General features: G+C 42.2%; 1 protein-coding gene across 1 annotated transcript in view; it reads right to left on the bottom strand.

Moving 5' to 3' along the window:
* The window catches only part of DNAH11 (dynein axonemal heavy chain 11), a 331,116-nt gene that overhangs the window by 78,376 nt on the left and 228,478 nt on the right, over positions 1 to 24,262 (bottom strand). The window contains exons 60-63 of the mRNA XM_035021398.1: positions 19,403 to 19,537; positions 14,142 to 14,312; positions 5,921 to 6,156; positions 4,655 to 4,777 (exon numbers count right to left, since the gene is read on the bottom strand). Coding sequence (XP_034877289.1) covers positions 4,655 to 4,777; positions 5,921 to 6,156; positions 14,142 to 14,312; positions 19,403 to 19,537 — 665 coding nt within the window. The remainder of the gene's footprint in view (positions 1 to 4,654; positions 4,778 to 5,920; positions 6,157 to 14,141; positions 14,313 to 19,402; positions 19,538 to 24,262) is intronic.

Here is a 24,262-nt window from a genome sequence, read left to right as displayed (position 1 = left end):
TCAGAGCAGAGCTTCATTTCAATTTAATGTAATAGGCAACAGAGAATTCTTAATGGGTTCTTCAACAGGCCAGCAATAGAAGCAGTATTAGGGAAAGATTATTTTAACCCCTCTCTGGGTTGGAAAGGAGTGAGCAGAGAATGTAAAGACATTACTCCATCCAGCAATAAGAAATGAAAGGTCGGAACTCATGGTAAGATAGAGATTAAAAAAAAAACGAAACACGGATTCTAAAACATTGATGAGAAAATAAACAAGGTTTAGGGAAAAAAAGAGTAGGGAGAGTTGCGATGGCCAAGTAGCATTCATAGGAATTCTACTGAAAGAGGGTAGTGCCTATTTATTTGGAAAAACTTGTTAAGAAATTATGATTCCACATATGTATGAAACTTCATACGGTCAAAGGGCTTTCAAGAGGACATTTAGTTGCTCGTTTAGTCCCCATTTTTCTCATCTGTGAAGTGATTGTGACCTCTGATCACACTGTAGAACATGTCCCTAAATAATCACATTTATGGGGGTGCCTGGGTGGCTCAGTTGGTTAAGTGTCCAACTCTTGGTTTCAGCTCAGGTCATGATCTCATGGTCTTGGGATCGAGCCCGCATCAGGCTCTCCACTCAGTGGAGAGTCTGCTTGAAGATTCTCTCCCTCTCCCCCTCCCCCTGTTCACGCACAGGTGTGTGTGCTCTCTCAAAAATAAATCTTTAAAAAAAAAAAATCACACCTACCATGCTGGTTTAACTACCTCTCCATGTAGATATTCCCCGATCTACACAGTCAGCCAAGATCTCCTTGTGAAGCTCCATACTCACATGTCCATTGGCTTCTTAGACTTCCTGAGAATCTTAAAGTAGCACCTACATCTTGGAAAGTCTAATAAGTGAAATCATTACCTCTTTCCCTACACGTACTCCAGTTGCTGTACCACAACTCTCCATAAATCACACCATCATTTAACCGGGCAGAAGAGTGGAAATCACCCTTGAAACTTCCTTTTTTTCCCTACCTACAAAATTCCATTAACGACCATGAACTGATGAAATTAACTCCTTGAGGGGCGCCTGGGTGGCTCAGTCGGTTGAGTGTCTGCCTTCGGCTCAGGTCATGATCCCTGAGTCCTGGGATCGAGTCCCACATTGCGCTCCTTTCTTGGCAGGGAATCTCCTTCTCCCTCTGCCTGCCGCTCTCCCTGCTTGTGCTCTCTCTCGCTCTCACTCACTCTCTGGCAAATAAATAAATAAATTCTTAAAAAAAAAAAAAAAAAAGAAGTTAACTCCTTCAGAATTCTTTCGTTTGTCCTCTCCTGTCTTTCTCGTATCACTGCCTTACTTTAGGGTCATGATGGGTCATATCCTGTCTCAATTGGATGAGTCCCAACTGTTTGCTAATTAGATCCTGGCCCCATGGACCATGGTCCATGTCCCTCCATACAATACTTTACAATGCCAACAGCACGTCCTTTCAGAAACAAATCTGATTATGTTACTCCTAGGAGGCTTAAGCGTCTTCACTAGCTGCCCCATTGACATGCTCATGATTCTCAAGTGAAAATACGGAGACTCCAGATGTGTTACTCCAGGAAGGCAAGGTCTTTTGGTTAAGAACCACTGCTGCTCTTTTCAGCTAATGTTACTGATAGGAATGGGCCCCTTTGGTGGGTTTACTGGGTTTACTGGGTTCAGTAGTGAAAAGAAAGAGAATGATCAACATATAGGAAAGAGCCAACTTAGAAGTCACCTGTGGGTCCCCAGGAGGTCCACCCTCTGGGGTTCCTGCCCATCTCTCAGGTCTCACCTCACCCAAGCCTTACTGTCCTTTCTTCCTTCCAACACAAGACTCTCCATTGATGTGGATCCCAAAGCTGTTGGGCTGTTTTGTGCTTTGCTATTTGTTATTAGTTTTCTCATTCCAAAATTCTCTTCTCCCACTTGTCTATCTGAGAAATGCCCACTCATCTTTCCAGACTCATAGTAAATGTCAATGTAACCATATGTAATTTTCTCCACGACGTCTTTCCAAGTCTCCCCTCTGGCAATGATGAATCCCCGCCACGTACACTTCTTCTTTTTTTTTTTTTTTTAAAGATTTTATTTATTTATTTGACAGAGAGAGAGACAGCGAGAGAGGGAACACAAGAAGGGGGAGTGGGAGAGGGAGAAGCAGGCTCCCCGCAGAGCAGGGAGCCCGATGCGGGACTTGATCCCAGGACCCTGGGATCATGACCTGAGCTGAAGGCAGTCACTTAACCAACTGAGCCACCCAGGCGCCCTCTGCCACGTACACTTCTATGGTCACACCAACAGCACAGTATTTCTTTTGTTTACAGGTCTGCCTTTCCCCTAAGGAAATGGAGCTTCCTTAAAGGCAGGCTCTCTACCTTATCATACTTTGGATCTGCAGCCCCCAGTACAGCGCCTGGTAAACACAGACCTCAGAGAAGTTTTATTAGTGACTGATACAGTATGTAAGGAGTCCACCAGCACTCAGATTCTCTGGAAAAAGAAACTAAAAATATCTGCAAGGGAGAGGGAAGTGGGAAAAACTGGAGATACAGATATGATTTTACACTCATGTAAGTCATTGTTCCCACATGTATGAGTTTAGGAACTAGGATTGTTAACGTAATAACTGCATGTGATAAACACCACTTGTTATGTTCTTACGTATCATTTTAAATTCTCTTGGTCTTTAAAAAAAGTGCTGGAATGATAAGATCAGTTCTGTAAAGTCTAACAGAGAGTACCTATTCAGGAAATAATATAATTTGGAATAAGCTGTTTTAGACTGTTTGTGATAAAGTCTTGATGCTCTATGTAAAATAATTTGTTTCTGAAAATAAGACTTCTGGGATTCACAATAATATGTAACTATAGCCATCCTGAAGAAAAATCATGACTCAAATTTATTAGTCCCTGGAAATTTTAAATTTATATATATATATATACATATGTATAATTATAATTATTTTATTTATATTCATTATATATTATTTATATTATATATTTAAACATATATAATATAAAATTATGTATTTATTTTATATTTATATTTATATTATGTATTACTTATATATTTAAATACATAAAATATAAATATACATAAAATCATTTATAATATTATTTATAATTATATTTATATTTTATTGTATATTTTATTTATATTTATTATATATTATATATTTAAATACATATATACAAAATATAAATAAAAATAAAATATTGTTTATAATATTTTTAAATGATATAAATATATATAGAGAGAGAAAGAGCGAGAGTGAGAGAGAGAGAGAATCACCAAATTTCTTACACCTAAATTGTGTTAGTAAAGGTCCAAGTTAAAGCTAGAGAATGTGTATTTCACTGACAAAAAATTTTAGGTCTTTCTAATAGAGTCAAAACCTTAATAACAAAGATTTCACTTCAGTGACATTCACGATTTTACACTATATTTTTAACGCATCAGACGCAGCTACAATTATATTTATGTCAGAGTTGCAGTTTGTCAAGTAGCTTATTAAATTTTTCTAAATGCATGGCTGGGTAAATTTTGGCTTATTAAACAATTATAAGTTGTCAGTCACTGTAAATGGATTTCCTTGTATAATAAATATTATACTAAGCTGTTAGGGACTCTTTAAAAACCAGAAGTTAGGTATCCTTATGTAGACCTATTTCCATTTAAAATTGACAGGAATGAACTGGTGGTGAGAAAAGAGACCGTTAGCTCTGAGGCAGAGACGGGGTGTCAAAGAAGGGTGCTGGAGAAATTTTGAAATCCTATCTCCTTGAAGGAAAAAAACCGCACAAGAAGAGAAGGAAACCCAGTGAATTAAGTCTAGCAAGTGTTGATTTCGCGAGTGAAGAGGCACAGAGAGCGAGTGGCATGCCACAACCCTGTGAGCCCGCAGAGGCTTGGTCAGAGACACACCTGCTGCATGCGACCTTTCACACATTTATAGAACGTGCCAGGAGGACTCCCTGGAAATGGCTTCCTTGCCTCTGGGAGAATGCCCTGGAGAGTCTGGTGCCCAGGGGAATGGCAGCTATCTGGAACATCACACAGAGCTCACAGGGCCTGTTCTTTCTTGGTGGCACTGCTGCTGGTATGGGAATGATTTTAGGGGTCCACTAAAGAATTTTTTAAAAATACATTATCTACATATTGTAAGTGTATTAGAAAAAAGAGAACTAGCACAGTAAACCCCTCATTTTGTGGATGCCATTACTCTGGATGAAGTTGAGTTAAACCAAAAACATTAGTGGACTTAGAAGTGTTCTAAAGAAAAATATAGAGTAAATAAGGATACAAAAGATACACAGTATAAGTAAACACACTAAAGGTGTTTTGCGAAGTCTTACACTTCTTTGGTGTGAACTGATAAAGGAGCAACTACTCGCACATTTGTGACAATGCATTTTTTGGTTTATAAATCAGGGACTGGATAACATGAGTCTAAATCTACCAAAGAAATAGTCTGTAAATCTGGATCATGTTGAGGTTGCTTCTCTCTTGGAATGGAGGTGCCACGGAATGGAAACTCAGAAACCTCATCAAGAAGATTCCAGTGGACTGCGCTGATTCTGAGGCTAACAGGAGCTGCTGATCACATTCACATGCAGCACAAAATATAGGTGAAAATTCAAGAATACTTACTTTCCTTTTTTAATTGTGTTTCTGCCAAGCAGCGGATCAAGGACTGGATCTATTGTTTCCTCCAGATTTTCAACTAAGATGACATCTCCAAAGGCCAACGCAGTTTCAATGGCATTCAAAAACCTTAAAATTCAATCAGAATTGAGATAAATAAGCACAGCAAAAATGTTCAAAATTATTTATATTAAATTATATTTGATTTAATGTATTTTTTTTGACAAGACAAACTTAGAGAAAACTGTTTCATAAAGTATTCAACTAGATTACATAGAAATTCATGATTAGATTTTGAGATGAATTACACAGTGATATTTTCCAAGTGAAATTCAAGAGTATGAATAAGTCCATGTGTCAATTAGTTCTTTTGACAATAACCATGGTTGAGACAAATGTAACTTACCCAAACATCATAAATTTAAATTCATTTAACAAGTCCTTTTTTTGATTAAAAAAAATCAAAATATATTAAATGTCTTGTGGTTTTGTCAAACATTCATTTTTTTAAACCTTTAAGTTCAGTCATGACAAGTGGCATATTATCGCTATATTTCATTCTCCCTCTCCAAAAATAGGCTCTCCCCCTCAAAAATAATTTTCCCCAAGAATTCAGATAAGCAAGGAGTACATTTATCTGTGCAGTGGCAGAAATTATTTCATTTTATATGTGAAAAGATAATGAAAGGATCAAATCAAATACCAGTAAGTCTAAAATTATTCAATATTAACCGAAGACCAGCTATGTCCAAGACTTTATTTATCAGGCAGTATTGTCATGAGGACCCAATGACACAAAGTCTCAGAAGAGATAGAGTTCTCAAAGGCGATATATAAAACTCAACTAAGGAATTATCTTCAGGCATTCAGTGTTGGGGCTTGAGCCATGCTAAAATCCTACAATAGGCCAGGTATATATTCAGGAATAGGATTCTAATCCGCTGACCATTCTTGGGTTGCCATATGCCAAATGCCCTAACAGTCCCTCCTACTGCATTTTTGGCCTTAGGAAACCCACCTATTTCTCCACTCGGGGGCAGTGTTTGTTCTCATCTTCAACCTCATTTCATCTTCAGGTAAGTGGATGCCACCTAACAGAAATGCCCTTTCAACAAATATTTTATGTGAAACCTGAGCAAGCAGATAGACAAGGAGAGCCAGAGTGTCACGTTTAACAGAGAGGGGACCGTTTAGCAATCGCCAGGACCTCGTAAAAATCAGACCCAGTTCACAGCAGCTCAAGAGAAAGTCAGTCCTTCCGATTTCACATACCCTCTCTGGCCCAAATGGGTGACTTTCAGGTCTGTTCCGTACTTATTCCTGATCCACTTAATTCCCTGCTGTTGGGGATCTATCATCAGGGGCCAGCGCTCACAGTGTGTCAGGATAGTGGCATTTTCGGCGGACATTCTGTCACTGGGCAGCCCCTCGTTATTCCAGGTGGCAATGGTAGCGTCATCCGTCAGCACGGCAATCAAGTCCAGGCCTTCGGTTATTGGGATGGAAACCTTGAAAATCAGAGTTGAATGCAGTCAACGGTCAGTGTGGCAGAGCAAAAGACTCTGCATGACAGACAAGAAAACGAGAGACCAAAGCCAAGACAACACATGCCAATTCTCTCTGCACTCTCAGAAGCCAAAATGAAACTCTCATTGTGAGATACAATTTGACAGTTTGGGGTTATTTACCTCTCTGAATTCTGTCAAATGCCGTATTCAACAACTGGTTATTATTTTTTTTTTAGATTTTATTTGAGAGAGAGAGAAAGACATAGTGAGAGAGAGCACAAGTGAGGAGGAGAGGGAGAAGCAGGCTCCCTGCAGAGCAAGGAGCCCGATGCGGGGCTCGATCCCAGGACCCTGGGATCATGACCTGAGTCAAAGGCAGATGCTTAACGACTGAGCCACCCAGGCGCCCACATCTGGTTTATTATTGAGTCTGACTTCAAATGCAAGAGACATGGCCCCATGCAGACATTGATGGCTGCTCCCCCCAATGGGGGGTGCGGGGGACTTAGACACCAGGAAGGACCACAGGACAACAGAAAGGTACTTGCTCCAGGGGTTCATCACCCCACATGAGCAATGCTCAAACGCAATATCTTGCTCAGGCAATTCATCCTGTTGCACAGGCCAACACTATGAAAAGAGGACTTCTCTTCTGTGGATAGGTTAACGGAATGTATTCAGCCAGCGGCAACTCCACCAGCTCGCTGGCTGTGCCCAGGACCTGAGATTGCAGCCTCGTGTGCCCGAGCATGAACGGGAGTGGGGGTGGGGTGGGGAGGGAGGGGCAGAGAGCAGAGGGAGAGGGAGAGAAGCAAACCCCCTGCTCAGGGCTGAGCCCTATGCGGGGGGGCTTGATCTCACAACCCTGAGATCGTGACGTGAGCTGAAATCAGAAGTCAGATGTTCAGAACTGACTGAGACACCCAGGTGCCCCCAAAACCCATTTTAAAGAGTAAGGAGCATTCTTTACAAAAGTGGACTTTACAAAAAATACATGAGATTATAGAAAGGAATTTATTCATTTGGTCATCCATCACCCAATATTTATGGAGCACCGCCCATGTAATAAACACTGTCTGGTGGCTGGGTGGGGGCTAACATGGAAACACGCCTCCATAAGAGAGTAAGAGCCCTACTTAGCGTGGGCCAGGGGGCTGTTGCAGCAGCTGGAGTCAAGACTGAGAGATTGGCCAGGGATCTTCAGCAAAGAAAATGCTGGAAGAATTCTTACAATATAGAGGCTGCGATGCAATTTGATATCAATAAATCTAGGGAAAGTAGCATAATAGCCCCACTGTCTCTGACCACAATGTTATCTTAGAAATAAACTCTATCACCTACTGATATGAGCAGAGAGCCTTGGTATTGACACACGGTTTTCTTAAAGACACAAGAAAATTGGTATCTTTTAGAATAGGCATCCTCCTATTAGCAAGGGACCTGTGGCTTTAATTTCTTACCTTCTACTTAATGCAAACAACTTGGAACAACCGGAGGTTTGAAATAACTTTAATTTCTGACGCAAAAAGGAGTAAGAGACAGTATACATGTAGATCTTGTGTCCGAATTTGACAGTTTGAATTGTTTGAGCCCCTACCGGGCACACCTCTGACCACCTTTGTCTCCTTCCCTCCCACCTGAGTTCAAAGAGCCTTGCTTCTCCTATCTGACGGTCATTCTACTACCTTGATTCTGGAGCCCATGCCCTCCCCATTTCTGGTGGCTCATCCCTCTTCACCCTTTTATCCTCCACAATTCCTTTTCCTTTTCCTCTCCTCCTGAAGCAAAGAAACATGCTCCTGTTTTATTCACACTGACAAACCAACAATGCACATAGCTCCGTGTCTAACTAGGCACTCTGCTTACCTCCTTCCCGTCACAGGCAAATTCCTCCAAGAATAATCTGCCTTTTCCTTCTACTTCCTCACCTCCCACTTACTGTGTAACTCCGTGCAATCTGGCTTCTGGCTTGTCACACTTTCGTGGTCACAGAAGACCTTCACATTTCCCTATGTGAGGACATTCTCGGTTCTTAGCTCTTCTCTCCGAGTCTCTGGGGCTCTGACCATTCTCATGTTTATACTCTGGTTTCCCATGGCATCACGTTTGCCAGAGGTGGTCTCCAATCTTCGCTCCTTCTTCATCTTTCTCTACTTCCCAGTGCTGAGTCATTTCCCTTTACTCTAAAGTTCCTCTGATGTGATCTCGTCCAAGGTCAGTTCTAACAACTCCCTACACATCAGTGACTCCCAAATCTGACTCTCCACCCAATAACACTCTTATCCAGCTCCCTACTGGTCACGGACACTTGAATGCTTCCGAGACACTGTGCAGTCATCTTCCTGTTATCTTCATCTTTTCTCCCAAACCAATTTTCATCTCCGGGAATGGCATCTACACCTACTTACTATCTCCCCATCACTCCCATGTGCAAGCCAAAGCTTTGTTTTTAGCAGTGCTTCCTCCTGGCCTCCTCTGGTATCACTCCCTGGTTGGCCGGGTCCGCTGCCATCACTTTGTTCAGCTCACTGTCTTCTGAACTGCCATCATAACATGTGGCCTCAGTAACAGTGGTCTCTTCCCCGTCAAGTCACTGTTCCTTCTGTGCCCAGTGTCAGCTTTCGAATGTGTAATTCTGACCACAGACCTACCTAAAATCCTTCAATGACTCCCGATGCTTACAATAAAATTCAAACTCTGTTTCTCAGTTTATAATATGGGGGCTATAATGTGGCTCCTTACTAATTCTGTCATGTTCATCTGTATTTTCCAGTCTATAATGGTATACCAGGGTATTTACAGTTTTTAAAGCTTACTTAACATTCTAATACTTAAATCACTTGGAACTCTTTTTGTTTGCTATGAAGCTATGAAGGAGAGGGCTAACTGTTGTTTTGCCCAAAAGGTTGGTTTGCAGTTCAATCACCATTCGTTGAAAAATCCATTACTTCCCCCACTGATGTACAATGTATATGTAAGCATATATTCCTTTATTTTAGAATACATATTGATAGTCTGGTAGTTCTTCAAAGGATTAAACAGAGAGTTACCATGCAGCCTAAAAAAAAACCTCACTCCTGTATATACCAAAGAGAAATCAAAGATGTCCATGCAGAAACCTCTATACAAATAATTCTAATGTTCACAGCAGTGTTTTTCATAATAACCAAAAAGGAGAAGCAACCCAAATGCCTATCAACTGATGAATGTGTAAATAAAAATGTGGCACATTCATGTAATAGAATATAATTGAGGCTTAACAGGTAATGAAATCCTGATACAGGTTACGCGTCATGGATGAACCTGGAAAACATGCCAAGTAAAAGAAGTCAGGCATCAAACGCCACACATTGTGCGAGTTCATTCATAGGAAGTGTTCACAACAGGCAAATCTCTAGAGACATAAATTAGACAGTGATTGTCTAAACCTGGAGAGGATGGGGTGATTGGAGTTAACAGACATGGGGTGATGAAAATGTTCTAGAATGGACTGTGATGATGGTTGTATGACTCTCTGAATACACTAAACACTACTGAAGTGGATACTTTAAGTGGGTGAATTGCATGGTATGTAATTTACATCTCAATGAAAAGATATACTGAGCATCTACAATGTTCCAGGTGCCATTCCAGGACAGAGTAGTTAACAAAACATACAAAATCCTTGCTCCATGGATCTTACACCATAGCTGAGGGAGAGGAAAGCTATTAACCACAGCAAATGAATAAATGAAATAACATATTAGAAAGTGATAAACGTTATGGTGGAAAAAATGGAGTGGGATGAAGCGTGCTGAAGGATGGAAGTTATAATCCTATTTAGAGATACGAAGATGTTATTTGAACAAAGACCTGATGGATGGGAATGAGGTACTTTTATGTCCTGAGAGAAGACTTTAAGACAGAGATAACAACTTGTGCAAAGGGTCTGCGGTCAGAACGTATCTGGTATATTCAAGAAAGGTGGCCCATGTGGCTGCAGCAGAGCAGTGAGGAAAGACTAATAGGAAGTGAGATAAAAAGAGTAAGGGGCAAAATCACAGAGGGTTTTATAAGACTTTGTAGGATTTCTAGCTTTTGCTTGGAGTGCAGTGGGAAGTCATCAGAGGGATTTTCAAAGAAAATTCACTTTACCTGACTTGAACTTTTAAAGCATCACACTGGCTGACCCGTTGAGATCAGATTTTGGAGAGAAGCAACAAATGCAGCAACAGGGAAACCAGTTAGGAGATTTCTGCAGTTATTCAAGAGAGGGATGATAGCTTGGTCCAGGATGGGAACAGTGAAGGTGGTGAAAACTGGTCAGATTCTGAATAGATTTTGGAGGTGTAGCCTACAGAATTTCCTAGATGGACTGGATATGAGTGCCAGAGGGAAGAGTCACATCAAGGTGACTCCAAGGTTTTTGGCCCAACAGAAGGATCGAGCTGCTATTCAACAAGTTGGGAATACCCGGGTAGAAGGAGTTTTGGGGGGAAGGTCAGGATTTTGGTTTGGAGGTGCTGTATGTGAGACATCTTTCAGACATAGGAGTGAAGATGCCAGGTCTGGGCCACTGATATACTTCCGCAAATTACTGATGTGCAGGTGACATTTAAAGCCACGAACCTGATGAAAAGCAGCTCAAAGATTAAAGGCATTTCACCATTAAGGTTGAGGAGAAGAGGAAAAATGTAATGAAGTCCAAGAAGGATTGGTCAGTGAGGCGGGAGGAAGATGGGGAAAGGGGAGGTCTTAGAATCAAGTAAAGAAGGTACTGATGGAAAGATGGAGTGATTGATTGCATCAGATGCAGCCAAGAGTCAAGTATGATGAGAATGGAAAACAAACCGATAGACTTAGCAACATGGAAGCAAAATCACCCCAGAGGAGTCTTGGTGGAGTGGTGGGGACAAAAGCCTGTCCAGAGTGACTCAGAAAAGGGAGGGAGGACGTGGAGACAGGGGCTACAGATGACTCTTCTGAAGTGTTCGCTGTAGATGAGCAGAGAAATGGAAGAGTAGCTGGAAGGGCAGGGAAGGTTCAAGAGAAATTTTTTGGGTGTATCTGGTTTAATGGGAGAAATAACTACGTATGTGAATGCTGGTGGCAATGATCTAGTAATGAATTAGTAGGGAGGGAAAAATTGGTGAGAGGGGAGAACTGCTCTGGAATTATCCTTGAGGAAGGGAAAGGGGATGGAAACTAGTATAAACCCAGAGGATCACCCTCAGATACAAACATCAGCTGTTCCTCTTACAGCATCAGGAGGGAAGACATGGTATGAGCATACGTTTGTGGGAGTTTATACACAATTACATATTAAACAGATCAAATCTCTCTCGACATCCTCAATGGCTTCTGAACTCGATTCTAGTTTTCCCTTTCCCCTGCAGAACCACCTTGTTGTAATTATTGTAGTTTTAGAACACATTTTACTATCTTGAAGGACAAGTGCTTTCTTACTGTTCTATTCCAAAATTATCTTGGTGTTCTCAAAAACATATTCTTCCAACAAACTTCAGAATCACTCGGTCAAGTAAAAATATAACTTCTCCCTGGAGTTTTGACTTGAACTGAGTTAAATTTATTTCCTAAATTGGGGAGAATCGATCCTTTAGAATATGAAGTCTTCATTTCTAGGAAGTAGTAAGGATGGCTGACTAACTAACTTTATAAAAACGTTCCTTCCAAGGTCACCTTACCTATGGCAACAGGTCATTAACAAATGACATGCTTGGTTTGCAGGTTTTAAAAATCACAACAACCATAGTCACTTGCTGACTGCTTAACTTACAAACCATCTGAATCCCCAGGACACCTGAGCCAAACTGACAAGCCAGAGACACTTAGGGCACTTACAGGCAAATGGAGCTCTAGAAAACACCCTAATACAATGGGGAGAAATAACAACAGTGGCTTCTTGAGAGGACAGGATGAAGAAACACTTCTAGGGGAAAATTAATTGAAAAATTAACACTATTAAGCAATTTTAGCTCCTCCTGGCCCCTGGCCCAGGTTTCACACAGATGTGATCATCTTCCCACTTCGCTGTGACTGGATCTAAAAGTAGGCAAGGTTAACTAGCTCAGAAACTGGAACCCTCTTTCCATAAGGACAGACAGTTGTTAGGTTTTATGGGGCACATTCTACCTGGTGTCTTAGAGACAGAGAAGACTCTTCCAAAGGAACGTCATTCATATAACTTGGAACCCTCTTCTTCCTTTAGCATAGCTATGCCTGGACAGAAGTGGAAGAGTAAGCTGCTCCCGTCAGGGCCTGCTTCTCAGTTTGCACAGGGCCTGTGTGCTCAAGAGGGCGGGAGAGAGCACAGGGATGATGGGAAACAGGCGTGAGGCTCCCTGAGGACAGTTGCGGGGCCACAGGCATGCCAGGCCCACGGTTAAAATGACTATGTGTTCAGCATACTGCATCAGAAAGCCGCTATTTTGCTTTGGGGATAAGTTTAGCACGTTGAGATGTTTTGGATAAGTCAATCAATTCTATTGTTTTGTTTGTACGACTTCTTCAAGACAATATTTTATTTAATGTTTGGGCTTTCAAGTAAGTGGGAAAATACACATGGGTTGACAGGAAACTTCCTAGAAACACACACACTAAATAATGCTCTATCACCGATTCAAGACCCATTTTAAAATTAAATTTGAGAAGGCGTTTTAAACTTAAACACTGTAAAATGACTGGTAGCTTAAGTTCCCACTGTCAGAACTATGACATGCCCCAAAGTGAAGAGGAACTGAAGCAATGAGAAGACAAGGTGAAGTTCAATAGTTTGGACAGATCAAGAAGAAGGTGAACTTCCCTATAATTTTGGAAAGAATGAGAGAGCTTTGTGGATGATGGAGAATGCAGAGGGGACCATGCAAGAGGACAACTGTCAATCTAAAGTAGTCACGGGGTGACCCAGGCAAAGACACCCATACAGAGGATCGAAGTCCGGCGAAGGTGAAACTGAGAAAAAGGGCCCGAGCAGAGTCAGGCAGCTGATACCCTGAAGCTCACGACACAGTCAGAGTTGGACGGAGCAACAGAATGCTTTATCTTCTTACGTAAAAGCTACATTAGGGCAGAAATACTTAAAGAGAAGCCTTGCACTTTTGGGGAGTAAGAGAGATAACCTCTTTTAAAAATCCTCGACAGTACAAATGTTTGATACCAAAGGTATGTTAAAGCATTACAAAAGGATGGTTCTTTTAAAATTATCAATTGTGGAATGCCTTTAATAGTGAACTTTCCCTCCATCATTTCATCTGCACGAGCGCCGGACATGTATTTATGTCATGAAAACAACTATTGTGAAAATCGAGGCATTATTACCAACGCAGAACGTTACTATACCGAGAGATGTAACGATATCTTAAGGGCTTTGTCAACTGAGCTGACACAGTGTCACAGAGCAAACAGGGGCGTGGAAATCAGGAGGTCAGACTTCCTCTTCTATGGGACCTTAGTCACTTAGATTTCCGTGACTCAGTTTTCTCTTTTGTACAAGGACCATCATGAACTAGATGATTTTACATCTTCCAAATCTGTGATTTCACTTCGCTTGTGGGTTTGGATTTTTAGATTTAGGAGGAGTTATTTTTGTACTTGCATACAAAATGCTCACTTTTTATCTGAAAGTAGGTGTGAAAAAAAAAGTCTTTAACAAATAACCCATCATGTCAGGAAGAAAACAAAACTTCATGTTATACCATAACAATAACCCCAATTTGATTTCAGTTATCAGTTTTGTTAAAAGCAGTTTGCAACTGTATCACTAGAGTGTATAAGAAATAATTTATTATTTTTCATCTCTCTGGTGAAACCATCATTTAAACAAGAAACACTGCGACACACAAGAAATGTCTTTGTCATATGAGAATTTCCAGTCAGTCAGAGAGTCATGATAGAGGTACCAAAGAGCCTGGTATACAGACTGTTTTTTCTACTGAAACGCCAAGATGATGTTTCCAAATGCTGCCAAGGTAAGGAAGTGAGCTTACCTTGTGCTGGAGAAAGGGAACCCACTTGCAGTCTACCAGTTCCTGGCGATATGGTCTTGTAAAGGATCCAACATAAGACACAAAGGCTGCTGTAAGGAGAACATCTCCACAGAGGGTCTTCTCTTGAGCTTCAAACGATTTAATAGACTGACCCCAGCGAATCTTCTCTGACTGAAAGGCAAGATTACTCAGATGTAATTGCAGGGTGAACACCAACTAAAGAAATGCTTAATAAATATGACCACCTTACCGCTCCATCTTAGTCTACATCCTTCTGCAAAGCCTTTAGAAGGAACAGAACTGGACTGCGTGACTATCATCATCTTTCTTACGTTTGAAACCCATCATTAGGAAGTGCAGTTTACTGCAATATGGCATTAGATCTTTCACATCTCCTTGTTGGATGCCCTAACTCTTTCTTCAAAAGCTGACAGTCACTTTCCCATCCCTCTGAGAGTGGAGGACCAAGAGCTTCGGCCAAGCCTGAGTGACATTAGGATTTCTAATGGCAGCTTGGCGGCTCTGCCTTCCTCCCACTTTGCAGCGATGATACTACACCGCCCTAGACAAATGTTGTTTTAAACATACTGGCTCTCAGCTGATTACAGACAAAGGAAAAATGACCAACACCCCTCACATCAATTAATTAAAATGCAAAGCTTTAAGAGCTACCTATCCTGGATGCTATTAAAAATTAACACTGGTAGTCACTAAACTCAGGTTATTTCTTTAATATAATCACTCTATCAGTGGAAGAACCTATAGCCTATGTAAAAAAAAGAAAGAAAGAAAGAAAGAAATCAGGAGGGTTTCACTAGTCTTGAAGACAATACACTCAAAGAATGCTGTTGAAGTCCTTCTATCTAGTTGGATGGCCATTTAAAATCTGATTTCCGGGGCACCTGGGTGGCTCAGTCGTTAAGCGTCTGCCTTCGGCTCAGGTCATGTTCCCAGGGTCCTGAGATCGAGCCCCACATTGGGCTCCTGGCTCAGCGGGGGAGTCTGCTTCTCCCTCTCCCTCTGCCTCTCCCCCTGCTCATGCTCTCTCTCTGTGTGTCTGTGTCTCAAATGAATAAATAAAATCTTTAAAAAAAAAATAAAATCTGATTTCCAGGTTGAGTATGTGGAGGCCTTAATATTGGATTTAAATAAAACTGCAATAAATGTCTATGGATTGACTGAAGGACAGCTCACTAACCCACCGTTTTGATGCATGCTAAAATTAGTATCACATTCTAAGAACAAGCAAATTAATAGGTACTGAAAAAAATCAGCAATCTGATAGTCAAAGCAAAGAACCCCCCTGTGGAATTTAGCTCTACTTGTGAAAGAAGAGAGACAGAGCATAGAAAGCAAAAATGATGTTATGTCATATGAGACTGGAATGCCAGTTCCCTGCAAGCCACCATAATAACCATAATAACCACCAACACGGAGGTTGTGAAATTAGCAAGTGAGAATGGTTATCAAAGCTATTTTAAGATTGTCTCTTTGCTTTGCTTGATAAAGATCACCCCAAGTAGCCATACAAACACTAAGGAACTTCACAACTCTTTAGCCCTCGTTAGAGAATTCATTACCCTCCCTCCTCAGCTACCAACCATATATCCATTAATTTTGAAGAGAAATTTCTCATTTGCCTTTCCTCCATCTTTGTTGTCTTTGGATAGTGAATGATAAACAATAAAGTGCACCCACCTCATTCTCCAAAACAGCTTTGAAATTTGAAGATTTACTAAACACAGCCTTATTGGCTATTGAAATCGTCAATAATTTCACTATACCACCCACACAACATAAATCATTACTGACATTGGCTAACAAGGGTTTAAGAGTTGGAACATGTCCTGTAATAAATTTCTAGACAGTTAAAAATCACTATAATTTTATTCTAATGCATTATAGATTGCCTGTAATGTCATCCTGGCTGGGGTGACCCATTTCTAATTTTGAACAGCTGTTCAGCTCAGGAGTTAGTTAATGATTAAATATAAATTGCCTGATTTATTAGTCTGAATGGTTGAGACTGTAGCTTCCAGGTCAATGCTATATAGACAAAATCATCAGTCTTGATGCTTTTCAGAAGTTAACTGTCTCCTGTTCTAGTCAGAAAGAATTTATTCTCAAAGGAAAAGGTCTGACGTTTTCAATTACTCCTTAAAAACGTGTGTATGTGTATACAAATATATATGTAATTTGTTTTTTGGCTAGTTAACATGCTTTCACCTTCTTTCCTCGTCTAAATCATCATGAGTAAGCCAAGCCTTTGGAAGACATTGCCGTGTGTCAGAGACACATGGTAAGCCTGCTCTTTACACTTCCTGGAAGTTTTGGACATCCCAAACCTACTACAAGGAAACAGTCAATTAAGCAGCACTTTTTTATTTTCGTAGGTACCTCACAAGTGGTTAACACTTCAAACTACTTAAATTACATCCCCTTCGATGGGAACTCTTATAAACTCCACTAATGGCCACGGAATATCTCAAGTGAGCTAAGAAGAAAGAGTCAGTCTTCAGAGGGCTACAGAATTTTTTTGGTTTTGAACCCAGGAGGCTCCCCAAACTCAACCACTCACTCATTCAACAAATATCTATGGGTGCCTATGATGGGCCAAGGATTATCCTCTCGACTTGGGGACCAAGCGGTGCAGACAACAGATGTAGCTCCTGTTCCTGAGGAGCTTATATTCTTGTTAGGGGAGAAGACCTCCCCCAGAGTATACACATTCACGTACATACATACGTAAGTGTGTCATGTGGTGGTAGATGCTGTGAAGAAAACAAAGCCGACTAAGGGCAAAGAGAGCTATGGCATGGGGGGGGGGGGGAGGTGTACGGGCAGAGTGAAATCACGTGATAAGGAGAACTTTCAGCAGCCGCCTGAAGAAAGTGAGGGAGCTAGTGATGTCATGATTTGGAAAAGTGTAAGCCATGTGAAGGAAAAAGGCAGAGGCCACAGGTATAAGAGTGACTGACAGTATGAGGAAGAGCGTGGAGGCCAGCGAAGGTGGAGCTGGAGGGAAGGTGACAGACGTGGGGACAGAGAGGCATCTGGGAGCCAGATCATGCAGGCCAGCGAAAGCCTTTGGACTGTACCTTGATTTAGACAATTAATTATTGGAGACTTCTGGGAGAGGGAAGACATGAATGAACTTAATTTTTTAAATTACTCAGGTATAACAAGGGGGGCAATACTCCAGAGCTGAGGAGTGGGTAGCCTGGACCAGTGTGGGGGAGAAGGCTGGGATGAGGAATGGACTTCAAAGGCAGAGCCAAAACAATATGATGATGGACCGGGTATGGGTCATGAGAAAGAGCACAAACACTCACGAGTGAGTCCACAGCTTTTGGCTGTAAACACTGGAAAAACAGACTTGTACTTACTGAGATGGAATGCAACGAGTGGATTTTGCAGGACAGACCCTGAGTTTACGTACAATGAACCATGAGTGTCAGAGAGGGATTGAGTTCAAATTTGTAGTAAATTTTAACTAGATTTTTTTTTTTTTGAAGTCGACTTTCAAGGTTAGGCTGTCGCCCAGTCCAAACCGTCCTGACACACATCCTCCCCTCCTTTGTTGCTAAGAGAAACCAGATTTTCAAGAGGGGTGATGTGTGCAGCCCCACGAGATGAACTGTGATTGGCTAAGCCAAGGATGATAACCCCATCTGCCATCTTCCTGGCCTTCTTTGAAGCTAGATGGGGTCAATCGAGTTCTGGCTAAAGAAGGGTTAAGTGGCTGTCTGCTAGACAGGTTTCCAGGAAGACTTCAGATTTTCATGTAAAAGGAGAAGCAGCCAGCCGCTGCAGATTATTTTCTCTCCCCTGGAATCTGGAGGTGTAGCAGCCGTCTGGGAGCAGGCTGCAGAATGCATGAGGGTGAAGGACCACGGGCTAAGTATGGAGAAGCAGAAGGGTACAAAGAGATTTGGTGTCTGACCACCAATTCCCCAAATCAACAATGATAACTGCAAAAAAAAAAAAAAAAAAAAAACAAACCCAGATAGACGGTTATGTGAAAAATAAATTCCCATTTGTTCAAGCCACTGTAAATCAACTTTCCTATCACCTTCGGTTAAATGCATTTCGAATAGTTCAATTATATACTTCTGGTAGCACTTAAATAAAAATAACAGCTTTACTGAGACTTAATTCACATATTGTGATATTCACCTTGTAAAGTACATCACTGAGTGGTTTTTAGCATATTCACAGACTTGTATGATCCTTCCCACTAATTTGAGCATGTTTCTATCACACAATGGACAAATTCTATACCTATTAGCAGCTACTCCAGACTCTGCCCCCTTGTCCAGACCCCGGCAACTGCTAATCTGCTGTCTCTGTAGCCTTGCCCATTCTGGACATTTCGTATACATGGAATCATGCAACATGTGGCATTTTGTGTCTTTTTTCACCGATTTCCATTTATTTTATATTTTCAAGGTTCCTCCATGTTGTAATATGTACCAAGACTTCAATCCTTTTTATGGTCAAATAATAATCTATTGTATGACTATATTATACATTGGAGAGCAAATAAAACCTGGGACTTCCTTAGGACAAAGGCTGCATGTTCTTCTAACGCTTGTGTTCAAACAGGAGGAATTTATTAAGAATTATTTTGACAGCATTTATTTAATAGGGGCGCCTGGGTGGCTCAGTCGGTTGAGTATCTCTTGATTTTGGCTCAGGTCATGATCTCAGAGTTGTGAGATCGAGCCCCGTGTCCTGCACGTGCTGGGCACAGAGCCTGCTGGTCTCTCTCCTTCTCCCTCTGCCCTCCCCCCGCCCCGCACCCTCTAAAATAATAAAAATCTTTAAAGAAATCTTTATTTAATAGAATAACCATTAACATTAGTATGTCAGTCACTTGTCAAAAGATGTCACAGGAAGAACAAACCAGCCAACCAAGCAGGCTTAGCTTTAAAAAATGTTCTGATGGTACAACTCAGTGGCAAATGTGTATTAAAAGGATCAGACAACAGTTCAACCCCACAGTTATCCAACACCTGTCCTCAGTTTCTAACATAGCCTAGAAAGCCCCTGAATTCATGGATCTATACTAAAAAATGCAAAGAATTCATCACTTCTTCCTTTCAGCCAGTTGCAACTACAGTGTGAGGGCTGATAATTTCCTTTCACTATTGATTCCCCATCTATTTAGTTATTATCGACAGGAAATAAAGATAAAATCCAAAAAAAAAAAGGTGATCTGAATCTTTTAGTTAGAATTTTGGAAGAAAAGGTCAACTTGCCTCAAGTTCCTTGACAAGCCTATTGGCTAGTTCAATAGTTTTGTTGGTTTGGTTCACCTCTTCTTGACATTGGACTTTCTTGGCTATTGCTTTTTCAAATGAAGCTGTGAGTCTGCTCAGATGTCGATCCAGATCCTAGGTAAGAGTGAAAATTAGCTTGTGAGCCATTGTTAGGTAAAATGGAAATAGTATAATCATCTTAAAGCATCTACTACCTTCAGGTCAATCAAACTGACCTCCCTGCCTCCTTCACCTTTGCCCCTGGTAAGCATACATATTTCACCTGCCTTCTGCCTTCAGAGTGTACACAGCCACTGGGGGGGGGGGCAGTGGACGAGCCCTCCAGACTCTCACACACCCTGGGTACACTGTCCCCTCTCCCTTGTACCCAAGCCTCATCCTCTGGTATCATCTTTATTCATAATAATGGTCATCTTTTGGTTCTCCACCTCCTGACTCTTTTCTTATTTCTCAATGACCCGTAACTCAGGCAATGAAGAGTGGTATTGATGACTGAGCCCCTCCAGACCTCAGCAACCTGACCCAGCCTGGGCCAGATTGTATCTTCTGGAAACGGGCCACTGAAACGCAGATGTCACTGCTTTTAGCATCAAAAGACCGGGAAAGAGGTGTACATTTTGGAGGGCTTCATATGGAGAGGGACCATGTTCAGGGGCACAGGAAAGCAGGGGAAAACCACGCTGGAGAAAGAGAAAGAAAGGGCAGCAAGAGGAGAAGTCACAAGGCTCTGGAGAGACACTAACAGACATTCACGGCAGCTTCCTGTTTCCTGGATCTCTTTCCTCCTGAGACCAAGTCACACTTCTTTCCCTCAGAGCTCTGTCACTCATCCTCATCTCCTTTTTGGCTTAAGGTTTTCTAATTAGATTTCTGTTACTGATAGCCAAAAAAACCAAAAACAAAAAACCCCAAAAAACCCACCAAAAAACAAACAAAAACACTTAACTAAGATAACAGTACTAGGGAGACTCCTTACTACAGCATCTTGCTATCTGCCAAATTCTAACAATCCTAAATAAGATTTATAACACTGCTTTTGTGAGTGCCAAGTTCTAAGAGACTTTAATAAGCAAACCTGTAGAACATACACTATTCATCATTTAGAGATTGCTTACATTTGCCAATGACCCAATTATCATATCATGGTCATTAAAGCGGCGCCTCTAAAAGAAAAAGATGTACGGGTCCTACTTAAGATTAAGATGCAAAATAAGATCAAATATATGAGAATGGGAGAAGATCATCACACATCACCAGTTCGAAATCAGATTAAAATAAATAATATTTCAGTGTCTGTTTTAGGTCATTCAAAGTACTCGTGGTTCCATAAAATAGAGGAGCATATGTGAACTGTGGCATCCAACAGCCGCATTCACATTGAGACTCCGCTACCAGCGAAGGGGCATCAAGGCGGACTGCTTGCTTGCCCTCTCTGTGCCTCGGCTTCATCATCTGCAAAATGGAAATAATGTTACCCAATTCGTAGGGCTGACCTAAATACACACAGAACTAAGGCAAAAAATGGTTTATATTCATTCCCTGCATAAAGTTGGGAAGGGGAGCTGGATGTTGGGAGACCATAGTCTCTTGCACTGGTTTCTGGGTCTCTTGTGAAGAAGCACGGGGAGCTTTTGTTCTGGATGCTCATTCCTAAGATATCTGCATAGCAAATCAGGAAGACAGAGGCAGTGTTCCTCTCTGAGCAGAAGACAGAATTGTCTCCTGGGAAGAAGAATAACGGTAGGTTTCTTTCCAGGGGAAAGGCTGAGCAAGTTTAGTTGCTGTGCTCTCTATACTGAGGGCTCGTGCGCCTGGCATGTCTCAGCTGCGACACTAACAGGGGGAGGACAGCATCAGCTCATCCCCAGTGCATCAGTCCCACGGGGACTGGGGGCCCAGAGAAGTGATGCACGACATCCGTGCTGTTGGCTGCGCTGTGCGTCACGGGGTCCCCCGGCCTCTCACCCCCAAGGGTCAGGTCTTTCGCCCGCCTCCGTGAAACTAAGGCAGGCTAACTTGTTAGCTTGCAAGTAGCATCAAATCTTGGTTCCTTCACAGTTCTTGACAGGCAGGCCCTGGCCTCTCAGGTTCCAGAAGTAAATGGAGTGAGAAAGGAAGGCACACAGCCCAAGGGACCCAGCCCATCAACTACCCTGAAACCAGGGCTTGGCACACCTGAGTGTGTATCAGAACCACCTGGGGGGCTTGATAAAACCCAGATCCAGGGGTCCCCCACCACAATGTCTCATTCCGTCGGTCTGGGGTGGGGTCTGAGAATCTGTACTTCTAACGAGTCCCCCGGGGACCCTGCTGCTGCTGCTGGTCTAGGGAACACGCCTGGAGAACCCGGGGTCCCAACGAGAATGACTTCAGGTTTTCTTTATGGCCACCTTCAGCTCCTGTAGATTTGAGAGACACGCAACCTTTCTTCCACTCCAACTCGGCCAGCTCTTTTCCACTCAACCGTCACTAAAAGGCCACCTTTTAGCCTTACACTAGAGATCAAGAGTGAAAGGAACAAAAGCATACAGACCGGCACTGGGATGGAGGAAGGGCCATCACGGCGCAGATGCTGGTATCAGACACACCCCTCCTGTGCGAGGCAGGAAAGCAACAGGAGATGTAGAACCAGGAGGAAAACCCAGGAGGGAGGAAAACCCAAGAGGCTGCAGGAAACGAAGGCAAAGCTAGCAAACACTGTAATTTCACTTGGGCTCCAACATCCATCTAACCCAACCTAACAGCATCTAACCTAACAGCAACGGTGCAGAGGTACTTTGTCCTTGCCGTCACCAGCATGGCGGCTGCACAGCGAACGGAACCTTGGTGGGAATGGCAGAGACTCTGTTGCATTAGGAACTACTCTTCGGAAATCCATTTGTGGTAGGGGGATAGAGGGACCCATTCTTCATCAAGACATTTCAATTATTGCTCTGTCTTCTTTTCTCTGTGTCTGCAAACTTAGCTCTGAGGCTTACTGATAACGTGAACCTCTGCTTACACTGTGGGTCTCTGAAAACAACCGACAGGAACAATTCTATTCAGCTAGTTGCAGGCTGTGTCCAAAGGATTACTAATTTTACAACCGCAGAAATGCTTATGTTTAGGGTCCACATGTAGCTGGCACCCACATCCCTTTTTCTATAAATTAAATTCATTAAATTGCTTACAACGGACATGAAGCCATTCACAGTAGATGGCAACTTTTTTAAGAGGCTTTGGTCAAGTTGACAGAGTTTTGAGCAGTGAAGGTAATTTTTCTAAAATGAGTATGCTTGCTCTACGTTTATCTAAATCAACAGTTTGCCTGTTTTTCTTTCGATAGTCACCAGGTATTTATTGAAGAGCATGTACGGTGCTGTAATAGGAAATGTGTGTGGATGCTGAAATGTTCCATACCTTAAGAAAACTTTTGGGGTTATTAACCATCTTATCAAAATAGCTGTCAGGAAGAAGACATGTTTTCATGATTGAAGAGTAAAATGGCCCCTGTCTCTAGAATGCATGAACTCTCGTCAGTCATCTTTATTCTTGTGCTCATGGTTCAAATTCTAGAGGATGAGGCCAAAAGTGGCAAAGTGTGGATCATATACCCAGCCCTCAGCTGGAGAAGGCAAAGGCATCTCTGGGAAAAGCCCTGAGTGTCTCCAATGAGGAGGGACCATTTCCCCAAGATACATCAGGCTATTATCACCCCGAGAAGGTAGACTGGATCCTTGGGAGCCACAAATCACAAACGCCCGCCTTGAAAGGCAGCTGTTACAATCACTGTGTTACAGAAACAGAACCGAAGCCCACTTAGGCATTCCGTAAGTTGCCAGAGACGGACAGCCTCAGCACTCTGCCTGCGCTCCTCCGGGCCAGGCACAGTGGGCTCAATATCCTTCTTCTGGTTCGTTCCTCCTCCCCACCTGCCATCAGCCAGCCTGGCCTCCACTTCGCTCTCTCCATCACAGCTGCCCCTGCCTTAGTGGAGGCCCTACAGGGACCCACCGCAGGGCTTCGGACTTGTCTGCCTGCATCGGGACGCTTCCCTCCCTCCTGCCTCTACTCAGTTATTTAAAAGGTAGTTTAATCACACCATTAGCCTATTAAAATCTTTCAAAATTTCCATTTTCACTCGTCAGATAAAATTTAAATTCTGTAGCATAAAAGTCAAAGATGGTCTTTGCTCACCTCTGCCAGTTCATTCCTCGTCACTCTGCTACTCCTGACCTTCCCCCCGAATGCTCATCTTCCTTAGGGCTCTGGCCCGTTGAGTTTCCTCAAGTGCACCAACTGCTTCTTCCTTCTTTGTCTTTAGTCTTTGTTAGGAATACCTTTCCCAACTTACTTATCCCCAGGATTCCTAGGAAACTTTGGAAGCCCATGTCAAGTACAGCTTCCTTATGAAATGTTCTCTAATTTCTCCAGGAAGAATCCTTTTTTGTTGCCCCCTCACAGATATACATACTCACAAATGTACTTATAACCCTGCGCTGGAACGACTGGATAGATACATAGTTGTAAAAATAGTAACAATGACAGTATTTGTAGCTGATATTCTCTAAGCACTTACCATGTGCCCAGTTCCATGCTAAATTCTTTTTTTTTTTAAGATTTTATTTATTTATTTGACAGATTGAGAGAGACAGAGAGAGCCCAAGCAGAGGGAGCAGCAGAGGGAGAGGGAGACGCAGGCTGCCGGCTGAGCAGGGAGCCCGATGCGGGGCTTGATCCCAGGACCCTGAGACCGTGACCTGAGCTGAAGGCAGATGCTTCACCGACTGAGCCACCCAAGCACCCCTCCCTGCTAAATTCTTAATATTAATTACTCTCATTTAATCCTTATAACCCTAT

The sequence above is a fragment of the Mirounga leonina genome, unplaced genomic scaffold (genome assembly GCF_011800145.1).
Source record: "Mirounga leonina isolate KUSES-001 unplaced genomic scaffold, KU_Mleo_1.0 Mir_174, whole genome shotgun sequence".
Classification (NCBI taxonomy): domain Eukaryota; kingdom Metazoa; phylum Chordata; class Mammalia; order Carnivora; family Phocidae; genus Mirounga; species Mirounga leonina.
This window is presented reverse-complemented; position numbering and strand designations above follow the sequence as displayed.